General features: G+C 30.3%; 3 protein-coding genes across 3 annotated transcripts; 2 read left to right on the top strand and 1 right to left on the bottom strand.

Moving 5' to 3' along the window:
* Nucleotides 1–5,901: 5,901 nt before the first annotated feature.
* LOC103495536 (protein ULTRAPETALA 1) lies at nt 5,902–8,788 on the top strand. Its single transcript, XM_008457126.3, has 3 exons — nt 5,902–6,554; nt 7,938–8,262; nt 8,351–8,788. Exons 1-3 carry the CDS (start codon nt 6,347–6,349, stop codon nt 8,523–8,525), a joined length of 708 nt encoding a protein of 235 aa, XP_008455348.1. The 5' UTR covers nt 5,902–6,346; the 3' UTR covers nt 8,526–8,788.
* Nucleotides 8,789–9,961: 1,173 nt separating this feature from the next.
* LOC103495535 (uncharacterized) lies at nt 9,962–10,483 on the bottom strand. Its single transcript, XM_008457125.3, has one exon. The coding sequence runs from the start codon at nt 10,390–10,392 to the stop codon at nt 10,186–10,188; it is 207 nt and encodes a 68-aa protein (XP_008455347.1). The 5' UTR covers nt 10,393–10,483; the 3' UTR covers nt 9,962–10,185.
* Nucleotides 10,484–14,464: 3,981 nt separating this feature from the next.
* Nucleotides 14,465–16,862, top strand: LOC103495534 (pentatricopeptide repeat-containing protein At1g03540). Its single transcript, XM_008457124.3, has one exon. It carries the CDS (start codon nt 14,599–14,601, stop codon nt 16,444–16,446), a length of 1,848 nt encoding a protein of 615 aa, XP_008455346.1. The 5' UTR covers nt 14,465–14,598; the 3' UTR covers nt 16,447–16,862.
* Nucleotides 16,863–17,712: the final 850 nt, after the last annotated feature.

The raw sequence follows: 17,712 nt of genomic DNA, 5'->3' as shown, positions 1-17,712 counted from the left end.
ACGTAATTAATAATTTAACATATTTTTTCAATCGTATATTATGTGTATTTATTGAAGTTAATCAATGATGAAATGGAAATATAGTAGCAAGTATTTAATTACGAAAGCAAATTGAGACCTAAAAAGAAAGAAAATGACGTGATTTTTTTTGGTCCTATAAGAAACAATTCAAAATGCAATTGTCCTATGATACCAAATGTGTTAGAGTTGGTTTTCTAAAACAATAAATAAATATTTCATTTGGGGAAATTGAGGAATTTAAAGCTCTTTATTTTATTGGTATACCAAAACCAAAAGTATATTTTTAAGACACCGAAAGAAAGAAAGAAAGAAAGAAAGAAAGAAAAACACAAACATTAATTGAAGGTTTTTTCTTCTTCTTTTCTTAATGGATTTATTTATTGAGATATATATTTAGAGGTTGTGTCGGCTGCTCTTGAGCCCCTAAAGTCTTTGACTTTATTTAACTACTCCAAATTATTCACGTTACAAAATCGAAACCACATACCCCATTTTTCTTTCTTGTACATTATATATATATATATATATATATATGTTTGTGATTAATTGAATAAAAAAAAAGGATGATCATAAGTCTATACACAACCCATTATAACCATTATTGAAAGCCAAGGCTCCATCACCACTTCAAGGCCCCCATAGAAGAGCAAGAGCCTCCGCCTCCATAGCATCAATCTCCATCGAAAGCCATTCAGTAGCCACATGAATAAGAGCCCCCCACTCTCCCCATCAATAACATCACTCATACTCTAACAACCGACAAACTTTGATATATTTAACCAATTTTGTTATATTTATAATTTTTTTTAAAATGTTGTAATATAATTAATTATTTTAAATCTAATTTTTATTTATATAACTATACTTTTATATTCTATGAAATATGATTATTTTACTTGTGGAGGGATGTATCATTATATGCTATAAGTTTTTTTTGTATATATTATATATATATGGGAAAATGGTAAAAAAATATAATATTTAACAAAAAAATATTTACATTTCATAGAAAAATCAAATGTAAAAACTTTTGTATTTGATTCTATGGAGTGTAAATAGTTTGTCAACTTTTATTAAAATTTCTTTAAAATATGTAAAAATACTAGGACTAAAATGGAACAAATATTAAGGTAGAATAATGAAAAATAATATTTTAAAGTAAGAAATGCTATGAACAAGAAGTTATCGTACATAACTCAATATTGAATCCTTGTGTGTTTGCCTTCCAATCTAACTCTTCTCGGTGTGCCTTTCTTATTCTATTCATTTTTAGTTTAAAAATAAAAACCCACTTTTTCATGTTTTTAAAGTGTACCAAATGAATCAAACTTTTGAGGAGTTTATAAACCTTTTTAAACATAATTGTTTTCTTTTCATGTTTAGAGCGAAAAATATAAAGTGAAATGGACAATTAAAATTGACGCATAAACGATATTCAAAGCTAATTATTTTCAATTGATGCTGTGAAAATTTACAAATTCGTATTTTTGAAGAACTAACAATTTATACTCTTTGTCACATCTCATTTGTTTGAGCATCATACTAAACTTATATTTTCATTCATTAAACCCACAAACTCTAAATTTATTAATACAGAAATTTAGTTGATAAATTGGTATTTTCGAACCAAAGAACAAAAGGGTTGGGCTAGCTTGATTCCCTCACCCAAAGCCCAACAAGAAAGTGGTTGGGCCAAAGCCCATTTTCATTAACAGTGGCCACTTGAAACTTCACGTTGGTGCATAAGGTAAGCTTGTAATAGTAATAGTAAATTTATAGATATCTAAAGATAATATCAAGTCCTTTGAATTGATGTGTTTTGAATACATTTACAAGTAATTAGTTTAAAATATAGGATTTTTTTTTTAAATATAACGAACCGGCAAAATATTTATACTGTATAAAAAACAATTTTGAAAACGAAAAAAATTCACGTGCCTACGATGCAAAATACCAAAAATGGCCCTGTCAACATGCGATTAATAGGCCACACATGCGCGTAATTATTCTTCTGAACGATCATGATATGTGATCGTGTAGGAAATGATACACGATTGTCTAGGAAAGATATCGATCGTGTAGTCTTTTTAACTATGAAAAAAATGTTTCGTGTAATTATTCTTCTTAACGATCATGATACGCGATCGTGTCGCGATCGTGTAAGAAATGAGACACGATTGTATAGAAAAATGATTCAGATCTAAACGAAGTATTTTCTACACAATCGTTTAGGTCACATCAAAGTGATATTTAAACGATCTTGATATCCTGGAAGAGGAACGGTAAGAAACAAAGAAAAGATGAAAAAAGAAAGAAAAAAAAAAGAAGATGAATAAAAATAGAAGAAAGAAAATATTGGAATAAATCTGCATTTTATTTACCCAAAAGAAGATGAACGGTGGAGCTTAAGAAATATGGAATAAAGATAATAATAGAAGAAGAAAGAGCGTTGAACGAATCTGGAAGAGAAGGTGAATAGATCGCAAAGAAGAAGAAGAAAAATAAGTAATGAATTGTCTCCAATATCAAAGATAAATATGGAATTTATGAAATTTTTCTACCCTAAATCTTAAACCCTAAAATTTTCTACCGGCTTTGTGGGTTTTTTCATTTTGTTACTAAATATTTTGGTATTTTGTTATATTTATAAAAATTAACCTAAAATATAAGTAATTTTGAAAAAAGTTAAAATATTTGATAACCACTCGATGGGCCGTTGTTTTTGAAATGTATTTAAACAATTTACATCAAAAGAGTTTAAATAAAATATTTATTAAAAAAATTTTTTATAAGTCAATCAAAATGGATTGAAAAAGTTGTGGGCTAAATAATTAGGAGTTAGGTGCCGTCCAAATTAAGTTGGAATAAGGTTGTTAGGAAGGACCGTAAGAAAGAAGAACAAAACTTTAAATTTGCAACCAACTTGTTTACATATCCACATTAAGTTTTCTAATAGTACCAACCATCAATCATTGGAACTCCAATCTCATTTTCAACTTTCTAGCTTACAACTTTTCTTTTTTTCTTTTCTTTTCTTCTAAGAATATTTATATTTCGAGATTTTAAATGCATGAAAAGATCAGATGAACTATAATGTTTTCTTAAATAAACAAAATCGAATAAAGGGTTATATTATAAAATATAGATATTGGTATGTGTAGTTAAAAAGAGAGTTTAACTTAAATAATGATAAACAATAATTGAGATATAATTCTTAAAAAGAAAAAAAAAAACTACAAAAATTTAACTTACATGTTGTAATTAAAAAAAAAAAAAAGAAAAAAAAGTAACTCTTTTGAGTGATGTAATATTAAAAATGGATCAACGAAGGTTTTGTGTTTTAGCCTCTTTTATATATCAAACCTACGAATGATCGGGAGTAGCGATCGATAGAAAATTTGATTATTTGACTTCACCCCACTAACTTAAGTTTTTTGGTCAATTTGTGAATTAAGAGTACCAACAAAATAGAAAAGTTAAGATCATGTTTGGTAACCGTTTTTTTTTTAATTAAACATATTTCTTCTTTGTGTCTCATCATAAATTGCATATTTAATTTTTTTCATTACGGTAATTAAATTCTTAATCAAATTTTATATACAATAACCGTTTTTAAAAAGCTATACTTTTAATTATTTTCAAATTTTGGTTTGGTTTTTTAAATAATTAGTAAAATATAGAATATAATAGATATAAAGAAAGTTCGAAAGGTAAAAGTAGTGTTTATAAACTTTATTTTTAGAAACAAACGCCATAAACAAAATTGGTTATGAAACGAAGTCTTAATAACGTCTGGATTATTTAACATTAGAATAATTTAATCACATTGCTAATCTAATCTTTGACCATGTTTAAGCACATAATTCCATTTTTCTTCATTCCCATTTATGCCCTATTGACACCATTATATACCATATATATATATATATATATATAAAAGAGCGAAAAAAAACTTTAATTTGAATTTAAATTAAATTAATAAACTTATTATTTGACATTCCATTCTAGATGAATTATTTGAAAGTTATTGTTATTTGTGTATAGTATTTTAGTTCATCAACAATAATTTAATTTGTAGCTATTCCAAAGTACTGTTTTCTTCATGCATATGATCTCCTTCTCATAATTAATTAGGCAGTTAAATGGTAGGAGAACAAATATCAATTTATGCTTTTAAATTGTATCAATTTAAACCACGATTTTAATAAATATATCAATTTACATCATCTTCCAAATTTTTATAAACGAATTTCATGTGTAAAACTTATAATTCATTTTGATAAGTCAATCAATTTAGACTCTTGATTATCATTATCTTTAAAAGCTATATCCATGCTTCAAAAGTTGATTTCTCAAGTAATAAATGGATGACCCTCCGATTAATAAGGGTCCAAATTTTTATTTATTTATGAATATTTAGGAGTTTGAATGAATATGATCATAAGGGATTTGTAAATTAGTTTAAAGTACTTTAGACATATAAGTGGTTGATTTTTTTCTCTTTCAAAAATAGATTTCCATCAATTAACCACCAAAATGAGTTTTTATAATATAAAAATAGCCCTCCAACTTTTTTCTTATTATAAAATATATATATATATTTTCTAAAAAGAAAAGGAAAAGAAATTGAAATTATTAGTGAAGAGTAGACATAGTTGAATTGGCTTTTGAATGTGTGCTTTTGATCATATAGCCTTTTTACTTACAAATATAATTTGGTGCATGTAGTGGGGAAGGGAAAAGTCATAGCAAATCCCAATTGGGCAATTCCAAAATATAAAGTAAAAAGGGAATCACATCCCCATCTCCCACAAAAACAAAAAAAACTTTATTTAAATCATGGACAAAATAATAATGCAAATTCAATGGCATCAACCACCAAAAGTGCACTCTACCCCTTAATGCCTTTCATAGCATTTATATGTATAATTCAATTATACATATTTCATAAAATAATCCCACCAATAAAATATATCCAACTTGAAATAAAGTTTAAACTTTCTACGTCGTGCATTAAACTTCTCTCTTTTATTAAAAAAAAAAAAACATATTTAAAATATCCTAATTTAGAGCCAATATAATGATTAGTTGTAATTTAGGTTACACTTAATATCTTTTTAAAAAATTAAAAACTTAAGATGATAATTATAAAGATAATAATCAAGTGTAAAATAATATTAAAAAGAACTGCAATATCTATAATATTTGATATTTGTTCGAAGAATATCACGAATAAAATATAAATTTTATTTTTGTTAGATTATGTTATATGTATAATATGATTATTTTTTTTTTTTCAAACTTTTAATTAAATGCTCTACATATATATTAAAAATAATCGAAGAGAATAATCCAACTAAGAAGGATTACTTGGTCATCTCCAATTTAATGCTTTATAAAGGAAGCTTTTAAATGTCCAAAGAAAACCACCAAGCTTTTGATCACACTATATTACCTATAAATGTTATACATGCATGTATTATTTATATTAAAAATGCAACTCTTTATCTTATATAATTAATTTTTTCAATCATGCCCACTGCATAAATTTAATCAAATAAACTAGGATAAAGTATAGGTTAAAGTTGTTAAAACTTATATGTTTATGTTTAATAAACCCTTGATCAATTTTTAATTTTGTATCTATATACATCTCAAAAATTTTAAAATATACTTAATAACCTTATCAACTTAACCATAATACATACTTATGTTAGAATGGAAAGTTTAAATCTACGAATTAGTATATATGAAGTAAACAAAATACATTTATAAGAAAAGAAAAGAAAAGAAATTAATCTTTTTAAAGCATACGAAAAAGTGAGTGACAATTCAAAAAAAAAAAAAAAAAAAAAAAAAAGGCGAAGGCTTGGCAAAGCAAAGGCATGAACGGCCCCCGATTCCTCTTCAGTGTGTGTCTCTCTCTTCTCTTCTCTTCTCTTCTCTTCTCTCTAATGTCATATCATATCATGCAAGAAGGGCATAACAATAACCCCCTCTCGCACACGTCATTGCCTTCCCTTATACCCAGGTCTCATTTCTTCATTCAAATTCATCCATCCCTCCAACTCCAAAACCAACCCTTTAATTTTCCTCTCTTTCTCCATCCATGCCTTCCTCAAGATCTATCTCTACCCTTTCAATATGACCGCCTATCCAGATTCTTTCTATTTTCCATAAATAAAAAAACCCCACCAACCCCATATCTTTTTTTACCTGAATTTTTCTGGGTTCTCTACGCTTTTCTTCGATTTCTCCCCCATTCCGTTTCTGGGTTCAATCTAGATTTCTGATTTACAGAGTTAATCGGACATTCGAGTGGGAGATGGCTAGTGGGGTGGATGAAAATGGGTTGGTCTTGTTTTCTAGCGAAGAGTTGAGTGAGATGAGTGGGGTTAAGTTCGGTGGAGATTTTGTGGAAGTCACTTGTGGCTGTACTAGTCATCGATATGGCGATTCTGTTGGAAGGTTGAGGATTTTTGTTAATGGTGAACTTGAAATCACCTGTGAATGCACTCCCGGTTGTCATGAAGGTTTCTTTAATCCATTCTCTCTCTTCTCTTATATTCAGTCTCTTCACTAACATATCTTGAATGTATGATATATAGCTGAGTTCTTTACTTGGGGATACTTGTGATGATATTCGAAATACAGTTCTTCGTTTCTTCTCAGTTCTGTTTTCATTTTTATGCATGCTTTGGTGGGTTTGTCCTTGCATTTGTCTTTTCATGGATTTGAAAAATGAAGTTTGACGTTAATGGGTGTCACTTTCTGTCCCTGCATTCATTGGGGTTATGGATAGGGTTAGGGTCTTACTCAAGAGGATAAGAGAACTAGTCCTACGGATGGAGATGGAGAGTATAGTCTTTCAAGTGGGTTATTTATTTTCATGGCATGCAGTTGAAGTGTTTGTTGTTTTGTCTGAGTGAATCAACAATATTTGATAATGCTAAGCAAGAACACGTATGGTTTTTCTTTTACCAAATTTTCAAATATTGATGTGGTAATTGATGAGAATCTTCTGATTAAAACGTGTGTGGGATTACTTTTGAAGTGTCTTAATAAGTGTTTTTAAGCACATACAAAGTCATTTCTAACTGATTGTTTTGTCTATGACCAAAATGTTTTAGCTTCAAAACTGAGAATCTGGAAATCCAATATGAAATAATGGAAATGCTATCTGGTTTGTGGTTTTGTGCTCTACAGTTGCTTTCTTGGATTAGGTTTTGACGGTAAGGTTCTGTTTCTTACTTTCTTTTTGGGCAGATTAATCTTAGTATCACATCTTAATGCCAGTAGCTCTTTTGGTTATTCATATGGCTGCTTATATTTTATGAAGCATTTGGTGATATTTATTTTTCATCTTGTCTTGACACAATATAATGCTTGCCACTTAAGGAAATGAGAGCTTTGTTCTTGTTAATGATTGTGTATGTGGTCGATCGTTGAGGACCTGAACAAGCTATAACACTTGAGGAATGTCTTTAAATAGCTCGTTATGTTAATATCCCATCCAAATGAATAGGGCACAAAGCATAAGCAAGTAAAAAACCACATGATGATTCTCAGGTCGATTTGTTATATTATATAATTTTGATTGTTTTAGTTAATCTTCATATGATGTATGGATCAACTGAACTAAAGCTGGTTTCATTTAGTGCTCCAGTATTTATGCCTCTTTCACGTGAAAATTCTTTTAGTTTAAAATTACCTTCCCATGGATTTATTATTTTATCAGAATCAATCCGATTGGTTCTATATGAGGGCAAACGTGCATGTTTTAATAATATGATTACTCTGCTTTATCTGAATGTGAAAAGTATATTATGCATGCCGATGAGGTAATTTTTAAGAGATGATCTTATTTCATGTGGAGATTCCTTATTCCTAATCTGGATTATAACTTTACCAACTAGACAAGATGACTCCTGCTGCATTTGAAAAGCACTCCGGAAGAGAAACAGCAAGAAAATGGAAGAACAATGTTTGGGTCATAGTTGATGGAGATAAGGTTCCGTTGTACAAGACTGTTCTTCTCAAATACTACAATCAGGCACTAAAAAACAGCAATGGATCCAGTAGATCCCAAAACGGGCGAGCGTGTCACCGTGATGAGTTTGTTCGATGTAGCAGTTGTAACAAGGAACGCAGATTTCGACTTAGGACAAAAGAGGAATGCCGAATTCACCATGATGCTTTGGCAGATAGTGATTGGAGTTGTGCTGATCTACCATATGACAAGTACGTATTTCGGTATTTACTTTGAGATTGCATTACCCTTGTGATCCTGAAAGTCCAATAAAACTACGTATTACTTCTTGTTTTGCAGAATAACATGCGACACTGATGAAGAACGAGCGAGCCGGAGGGTTTATAGGGGATGCATCCGATCACCAACATGCAAGGGATGCACTTCCTGTGTCTGCTTCGGCTGTGATATATGTCGATTTTCAGATTGCAGCTGCCAGACCTGCATTGACTTCACAAGGAACGCAAAAGCTTGATTGAATCTGCAGAACAATTCTTCTGCCTTGATTATTCCCATTTCATTTCTTTGTATGATGCTCTTCTCATACAACATTTTAAGGACAACCAAGAAGAGAAATTTCAGATTAAACTCAGCCTTATTTAATGTCTTTACTGACCATTATAGCACTTTTAGATTCAGTACTTTCTATGCATTCTCTAGTAAAGAATAGAATATGCAACAAAGACAATGATGATGATGAGTTTGCGTGGTATTAACAACGTATTGCCGTTTAATTTACATCATCTGTTTCATGTTGGTGTGTCATATAAATAATGTGATCATTAACAACGATTAGAACATCGGACAGTGCAATGTGCAGAGAGCTTTCAAGTTGTGAAAGATTAAGAGATAGAAATGATCTTCACGAAATCAGACAGACAGAATAGAGGTGGGAATATTGAATGCAGTGGTTGGCAATTGGCATTGACAAGCAAATGAGGGTATTGGAAAGGATGATGAAAGGTAGAGCAGAAAAACATGTTTCTTCTTCTATGTAAAAGTATCAATTCATCATAAATGAGGCAGCTGGAATCTGCTGCCTGCTTAGAAATGTTAGCTGTGTAGTTGGTATCTTGGGAATAGGAATATCCTCTTATGTGGATAAAAGCCTCAACTTTACGTCGCTTTTGATTCCTCCTTTTATAATTATTGTTGGTCAGGTAAGAGTTTGTGACATCCCATGAAGTGATTGATAGAAGCTTCAATAATCTGCTAAGAAAGACAAACAAATTAATATCCATATTCATTTTGTTTATATTATATAGTTTTTAATGAAATGAAATGATAAAAGAGTCAAACTGAAAGATGCCTCACACCTTTAGAAAGTTATCCTTTTTGCCTCTCAAGTTTGTTGCCTATGGCACAAGCGACTCACATGTGAGAACGTTAGTTTATTAATAAGGTTCGAAACTAGTCAAGTAATCGAATTAATAAGGTCAAGTGAATTAGAAAAATTTCATATAACATTGATTTGTTATTCATGTTTACTGTTGGCAGCTGAACTTCAACGTGGGTGAATAATGGAATTGAGGGAATTTGGTCAGTGAAAACTAAAAGTGAAGTTTCTGAGGAAACATTCACTAATCAAACCCACCAAATTTACCCAAATAAATGTAAAAAGCTGAAATCTTTTTTGTAATTTTACATTGATTTCTGGTCACACTCCTTACCATTATTACATTTCATTTTTGTATCCGACAGAACTTTGGACATATATTGAATCATCAATTTTTCTCTCTTCCACTTTCAGCTCAACATTTATTGAGATTATTCTCCTTCATTTAAACTCTGATCCTTAAGCATAAATGAACCTTATTACATAGTAATAATCCTTTTTTTCGAAGAAAATAATCAATTTCATAATTTGAGATCATTTTTATTCCTGTTCACAGTGGGGGAAAAACACAAAAGGAATATGAACATCATTAAAATTATATATAATCAAGAAACTGTTGTTACAATGAAACGTGAAAAGATCGGAAAAATTTCTCCAATACAATATGGGATTAGGGATTTAATTAACTAAATCAAGAAAAATTAGAGAAGTTATTCTAAATAAAAAAGAAGAAGAAGAAGAAGAAGAAGAAGAAGAAGAAGAAGAAAAAGAAGAAGAAAAAGAAGAAGAAGAAAAAAGGTTAGCGATAGGATCTGATAATAGCTCCACAAAAAGTGCAAATAATGGCTCTCCAAGACCTCCAATAAAATGGGACGAAACAGAATCTTGTAGCGGTCTTCATGTCGGCGACGCTGGCTCCGCCGCCACACCGGGAACAAAATCCGGCAGCCGGTTTGCTCCGCCGTATCTGACGAGTCTGATCCACGAGAAAGCAAAAGCAAACCATTTCTGTTTTTTCTTCTTCTTCTTCTTCTTCTTCTTCTTGTAGTTGTAATTGGAGAGTGATAGAGAGAAGTATTGAAGTGCATGAAAGGTGTTAAAAAGGTGGATCCTTTATATAAAGATTTTTGAAACCTTACACCCACTTGCAAATGGTCAACAAAATTAGTTGTGAGGGACAAAAAAAATTGTAAAATTACAATTTTGGTCATTTATATTTAAATTTTAGAAGAAATATGTCAATTTATGGTTGTATAATTGTGAGATTTTTATAATTATATATCAAGTATATATATATATATATATATATATATATATATATATATATATAATTACTTTTCAAAATCGTTCACGTATTTACCCTCATCGTCCATTTGCACGAGAATTGATGTATGAATGATTTCGAAGGTAATTTTAACGAAAACTTTAAATTGATTAACTTATGAAAATTCAAAGATTTTATTGACCCGAATCACGAATTTTTACGAGATATTAGTGGATTGAAATTTGGAAGAATATGTAAATAGCTAAATTGACAAAAATTTAAAATTTAAATTAATACAATTATTAATTTATGATTTTAATTTATATATAAATCTCATATTTAACATTTATATTTTAAAAAAATTATAAAATAATTATATTTTAAATTTAATATTTATTTTTATTAGTTAGATATATTTAAAAAAACATCAAAATTCACTGATAGAGAGAGTTTCGAAATATATTAATATAATTAAATGGGTTATAACATATCAAATAGAATAAACTTCTCTCGTTAAACTCTCATTTTCTACTCAACGTTGATTTATATACTTTTAAATTTCGAATCCATCGCCATAAATGATATTTTCCTCAACAAAACTTCAAAATATGATATGTTAACCCTAAATAAATAAAGATTAAACAATAATATGCTAAACTAATTGAGTTTTTTAAGTTAAATTTTTGCACATAGTTGAAATTAGGAAAATAAAATTGGAAAAAAGAAAAAGAGGTGTGAAAGTACGAAAGAGTACATAAGGAAGTTAGTTAAGTCACACGAAAGAGAGGTTTGTGGTTAGAAGAGAAGGGGATGGGAATGGGACAATTAATGGGATGAGAACAGTTGGAGGGTAAATGTTGAAATGAAACTGAATCTTCACCCTACACGTGGATAAGATAGAATTAATTAATTAATTATGGGAGCTGCCACTATTTAGATGCAATGTATGGTTAGTGGCAGCTTCTGATTGGTCGGTTTTCTATGTTATGGGCATTCCTAACATTTGCACTTATACCCCCCCAATCTTTCCAGTATTTGCATTAATCTCCTATATATGTAAAGCTTTTATTACTTCCCTTTCCCATCCTTTTTAATTACAACCAATCCAAACATTTATATACATATAGTTTATGTTAGTTTTCCATACTTCACTATCACTTTATAGTTTGATGATAAAGTTTAGAGTTAAAATTTATTCATTGATAATAGATGTGTAAGTCCAACTCGAATAATCCGACAATTCAAACTACTCAATCCATGTTATATGGGTTGGGTTGGGTTAATTCAAAACATGGACTTGGTTGGATTGAAAATTTTGGTTCAATCCAATCCAACCCCAATCAATAATATATATATTATTATTTATTTAATAAAAGTAAAGTTATGAGTATTTTATTAAACGATCGTGTAAGAAGTAAACGATTGTTTGAAGGTTTTTAAACAATCGTGTAAAAGGGTAAACGATAGATTAGAAGCTAAGCAATCGTTGTTGGGTTGGAAATGAATCGACACAACTCGACAATCCAATATGGGTTGGGTTGAGAATGTCTCCCAATCCAACCCAATTCTACCCATTTACACCCTTAATCGAAAATAACCTTTTTACCCGTTCAAATTTCAAAATCATTTCCTCCAAATTCGAAATGCTATATTCTCAAAGAATAATTAGAGTGTCCTCCTTTGACCAATCACACAACAAATAAAATATTAATGAATCATTATGCAAATATAACTTTTAGGCATGGTCGTAAAAAGTAGTTGAAAAGATGAAATATAACACCATATTACTAATCAACTAAAGAACATCAAGAAATAAATTAACAAAAATAACAAAATTAGGAAAATGTTAATCAACATGGGGTTGGGCAAATTAAAGGATATAAACTAAAATAGGAAAAAGAAAACCCACTTATCATACATAAATGTGCAAAATATTGTGAAAGTCAACTTAAACAAATTTATATAAATGGTTTCAAAAGATATGTATTTGATTAATTAATTAAGATCGATCCGATTAGTCATCAAAATTAATGAAACTTTAAAAAGTCAAAAATAGCTTCAATAAATCATTTTTGTGTAGACACATTAAAATTAAAATTTGACCATATGTACTAAAGTTTCAACATTAGCGTTTTTTTGTACTTAACTTAGAACATATTTGGTCCACACAATTTTAAAAGGAGTATTTTAGCATTCGAAACTTTTTAAAAGATATGTCTATAAGTTAATTTTGACGATGGCAACTGTGGCATATTAATGTGACAAATTTTAAAGGGGTGGAATAACTTATACTAATTACAAATCATTTTCGGAAAAAAAAAAATGACATCTTTTATTCGAGTTTGGTGTCTAGGTTTCATTTGGTTTAACATATATTTTTTAAACCATTTTTTTTTGTTTAGTTTTCAAATTGATTTTTTGATTAGTTAAGTTAAAATATTTGATAGTCAAAAAAAAAAAAAAAAAAAAACTTAGTTTCTATTATATTTATTTCAAAGTTAGACATAAATGAATTGCTATATATTTATTATAAATTTGAAAAGGAGAAAAAATATTAAGCATGAAAAGACAATAAATTATTATAAACTTCGTGACGGTCATTTTTTAAATATTTTAGATTTGCTCTTTGGTCTTTCTTCCTTCCTCGCTACAATTTCTTTCTATCTCTTCCTTCCTTTTTTCTTCTTTTTTTCCACGGCAATTTTTCCATTGTCTTTATTCTTTTTTTTAATCTCATTTTATGTCATTTAGATTAGGGTAAAAGATCGTATATAAATAATCTTGAAAATATTTTAGCGCTTTATTATATTTTTAAAAAAGACTCCACGTAGATTTACGAAATTTGAAAAGAAAAAGAAAATGATACAAAAACATAAAATAGTCTATCACTATTTTATTTCTTTTATCACTTCTACCCATCTTTAAATTGCTTGAACCTTTAAGAGGGAGGTTTCTTTTTAACATATTTAATATGTGAGGAAGAATAGGCGAATTGTATAGCACAAAAAAGCTACGAAAGTATATAAAATTAAAGTTACAAACATAATAAATCATCATTGAAGAAAAAAATCATATATATGATAAACATAAATGAGAGAGATATATCTCCTTTTCTAGACCTCCAAGAGAAATATTTTAACTAAAAAACTTCCAAGATAATATGCCTCCCTCTAAAGATCCAACTTGAAAAAGATAAAAAGAGTTGTTAAGAACAATGTTGCTATTAACAAATTATAATAATAATAATAATAATAAAACCTACTAACAAAATTTGTACCAAATGAGAGAAAAAGAAATAGGGAGAGTGAGTTAAAAAATTAGATTGAAAAAGAAAAGGAAAAAGGAAGACCATTGCAAAATATTATTGGTTAGAAATGACATTTGGGTAGTAAAGTTAGTTGACTACAAAAATAGTAGAAATTCATCTGGCAGGTAGTTTTGCCATAAATCAAAATAATTTTGGAATTTACTATTTTTTTTAATCCAAGATTTTGCTATTTTCACAGTTTAAGAGGTAAGGAGTTTTGTATATCAAAGGTATAAAACGAGAATACAAAATATGTTTGGTCGGACGAGCTTGTTAGAAACAAAAGCTACTAAATAGAAACATTTTGAACTCTCTATCTCCACTACTTAAAAAAAAATGATATTACGATAGTTTGTAATACATACATACATATATATATATATATATATATATATATATTTGTAGATATGTATTTAATTATTGGATACATGTAATTATGCTATATAATAACATTAAAAAGAAAATAGTCGTATTGTTATGAAAAAGAAAAAACATAATAATTAGAAGTGCAAAGTTTTGAGGTGAAAATCGTTACTAAGGTGAAGAATGAAACGTAAGATTTGGGGGTTGAGCCGCCAGCAACTACAAAAAATCCGCTCCTTTTGTTTCCTTAAAGAAAACTGAAGACGGTTTCTCCTCGAATGATGCTCTTCTTCAAACGCCATTGCACTAGTAGTTTCACCTCTCAAAATTTCAAATATTCTACTCACCTGTCAAATAAACTGTTTCAAATTCTCCAATTTTGCAAGTCCGGCCTACTCAACGATGCGCTACACATCTTAAACTCCGTTGATTTGTACGATTCTAGAATTAACAAACCACTTCTCTACGCTTCTCTCTTACAAACCTGCACCAAGGTAGATTCCTTCAGCAGTGGTTGTCAATTTCATGCCCATGTTGTTAAATCTGGACTTGAGACTGACCGCTTTGTTGGGAATAGTTTGCTTTCTCTTTACTTTAAATTGGGTTCAAATTGTCTGCTGACTCGAAGAGTATTTGATGGTCTTTTTGTCAAAGATGTGGTGTCTTGGGCATCCATGATTACGGGGTATGTTCGAGAAGGTAAATCTGGAATGGCGATTGAGTTGTTTTGGGATATGTTGGATTCGGGAATTGAGCCGAATGACTTTACTTTATCTACTGTGATCAAAGCGTGCTCGGAGATTGGGAATTTGGTTCTTGGTAAGTGCTTTCATGGGGTTGTTGTAAGGCGTGGGTTTGATTCAAATCCTGTCATTTTGAGTTCTTTGATTGATATGTACGGGAGAAATTATCTGTCAAGTGAAGCACGCCAACTGTTTGATGAATTGCTTGAACCAGATCCAGTATGTTGGACAACAGTTATTTCCGCGTTTACAAGGAATGATTTCTATGAGGAAGCATTGGGGTTCTTTTATTTGATGCATAGAGCTTATAGGTTGTCTCCTGATAATTATACATTTGGAAGTGTACTGACTGCCTGTGGTAATTTGGGGAGGTTGAAGCAAGGTGAAGAGATCCATGCTAAGGTGATTGCTTATGGATTTGGTGGGAATGTAGTAGTTGAGAGTAGTCTGGTGGATATGTATGGAAAATGTGGAGCGGTTGAGAAGTCTCAACGCGTATTTGATAGAATGTCGAACAGGAACTCGGTTTCGTGGTCTGCATTGCTTGCAGTATATTGCCAAAATGGTGACTTCGAAAAGGTTGTAAGTCTTTTCAGAGAGATGAAGAAGGTCGACCTCTACAGTTTTGGGACAGTTTTACGTGCGTGTGCCGGGTTGGCAGCTGTTGCTCCAGGGAAGGAGGTTCACTGTCAGTATATAAGAAAGGGTGGATGGAGAGATGTCATTGTAGAATCAGCTCTAGTCGACTTGTATGCAAAATGTGGTTCCATTGATTTTGCATATAGAATATTTGAGCGTATGCCAACAAGAAATTTGATCACGTGGAATGCGATGATTCATGGTTTTGCTCAGAATGGAAGAAGTGAAATTGCTATTCAGATCTTTGAAGCAATGATTAAGGAAGGGATTAAGCCTGATTGTATCAGTTTTATTGGTTTACTTTTTGCTTGTAGTCATACAGGTTTGGTCGATCAAGCGCGGCACTACTTTGATCTAATGACTGGGGAATATGGAATTAAACCAGGAATCGAGCATTATAACTGCATGGTTGATCTTCTAGGCCGTGCCGGGCTGCTAGAAGAAGCTGAGAATTTGATAGAAAATGCAGATTGTAGAAATGATTCAGCTCTTTGGCTGGTTCTTCTAGGAGCTTCCACTGCTACATGGACAAACTCTGCTATTGCAGAACGCATTGCCAAGAAGTTGATGGAGCTTGAGCCTCAATGCTATTTAAGTTATGTTCACCTGGCTAATTTTTATAGAGCAGTAGGCCGATGGGACGACGCCGTAAAGGTTAGAGAGTTGATGAAAAACCGACAGCTGAAGAAGATGCCAGGTCAGAGTTGGATGCAAAGAGGCAAAGCATCGATGACAAGTTTATGAGCCTCATATCGAACCTGAATTCAAGACTGATGATGAGTTGACATCGATTATTAAAACATGATCATGTCTTTTTGCTCTTCCAAGATGAAGAACAACAGCCATGAGAAGCCACCGAATATATGAATGATATACCAACCTGCTTGTAAAGGTTATATAGAGAGAGTGGATTTTCAGTTAATTGGTCTGGAGAAAGAGATAGACTTGCCGCCGGCATTAACATCAAGAGACATGAACGTTTTATTTTGATTTTTTTTTCTTTTCCCCCCGGGGAAAACTAACTTATTTATTTGTTACATGTGTTTCTTACCAATTTTTAAATCTCTCTGTTTCAACAGAAATAAACGGTTGTGGAATCAGCAACAATCAGCAAGAGCACCATCTTTGAACAATTAGAATGTCAGATATTCAAATCTTCATCATCCACTTGCACTATTTTTTGAATCCTTAAAAAACAATTTGGTGTGGAGCCGTATAGTTTCCTTCTAACCAAATAGATTGTCAAGGCATCTATTGAACCTAAAATTGACCGTAAAATCTTGACAAGCTCCATTTGAAATTGTTGTGGCTTTTATCTTTTAGAATAATCTATGGAATTAAGTTATAGTATTTGAAAAACAAATACAAAAACATCTTATTTTTAAGTCAAAAAAATAGAAATATATTTAATTAGGTAAAAAGTAAATGGATTTATAAAATAAAGAATAAATAGATTTATAAAATGAAGAATAAAGTATAAAATTGAAAAATTAGATATTAACTAAAAAATTTACCTGATTTTAAGAAAATAAGCCTAATAAGAACCTAATTACGTAAAATCTAACACATTTTTTTAAAGGGATTCTGATAGATTTAATATAAATATATTTTACAAAACATAAAATACGGTCTAAGTTTTCTCCAAATGACTTTTGAATGCAACCAACACAATGTCAAATGTTGCATTAGAAAAAGTACCTGAACACAAAGGTTTTTGGATAATTTCTTATCTCAAAAGTATAGTTAATAACAATAACATCCCTCTCAAATCTCTATCGTCGTCCAAAATTTATCGATGATCCATGTTTCGATTTTAAGCCAACGTTGTACTATTTTAAGTCTCAAATCTCTCCCTCTTTTTTTAAAATTCGAATCCAAAGTCAATGTACAACTTCTGAAATGACATTTTTAGACCAAACCTAAAATTTAGGAGTACTTTTTTATAATTTACCCAAAACAAATATACATTTTACTACGAGTAATTGTGAAAATGTATCTTCAAGAGAAGTA

The sequence above is a fragment of the Cucumis melo genome, chromosome 1 (genome assembly GCF_025177605.1).
Source record: "Cucumis melo cultivar AY chromosome 1, USDA_Cmelo_AY_1.0, whole genome shotgun sequence".
NCBI lineage: Eukaryota > Viridiplantae > Streptophyta > Magnoliopsida > Cucurbitales > Cucurbitaceae > Cucumis > Cucumis melo.
Note: the sequence above shows the minus strand (reverse complement) of the source record. Positions and strands in the feature narration are given on the sequence as shown.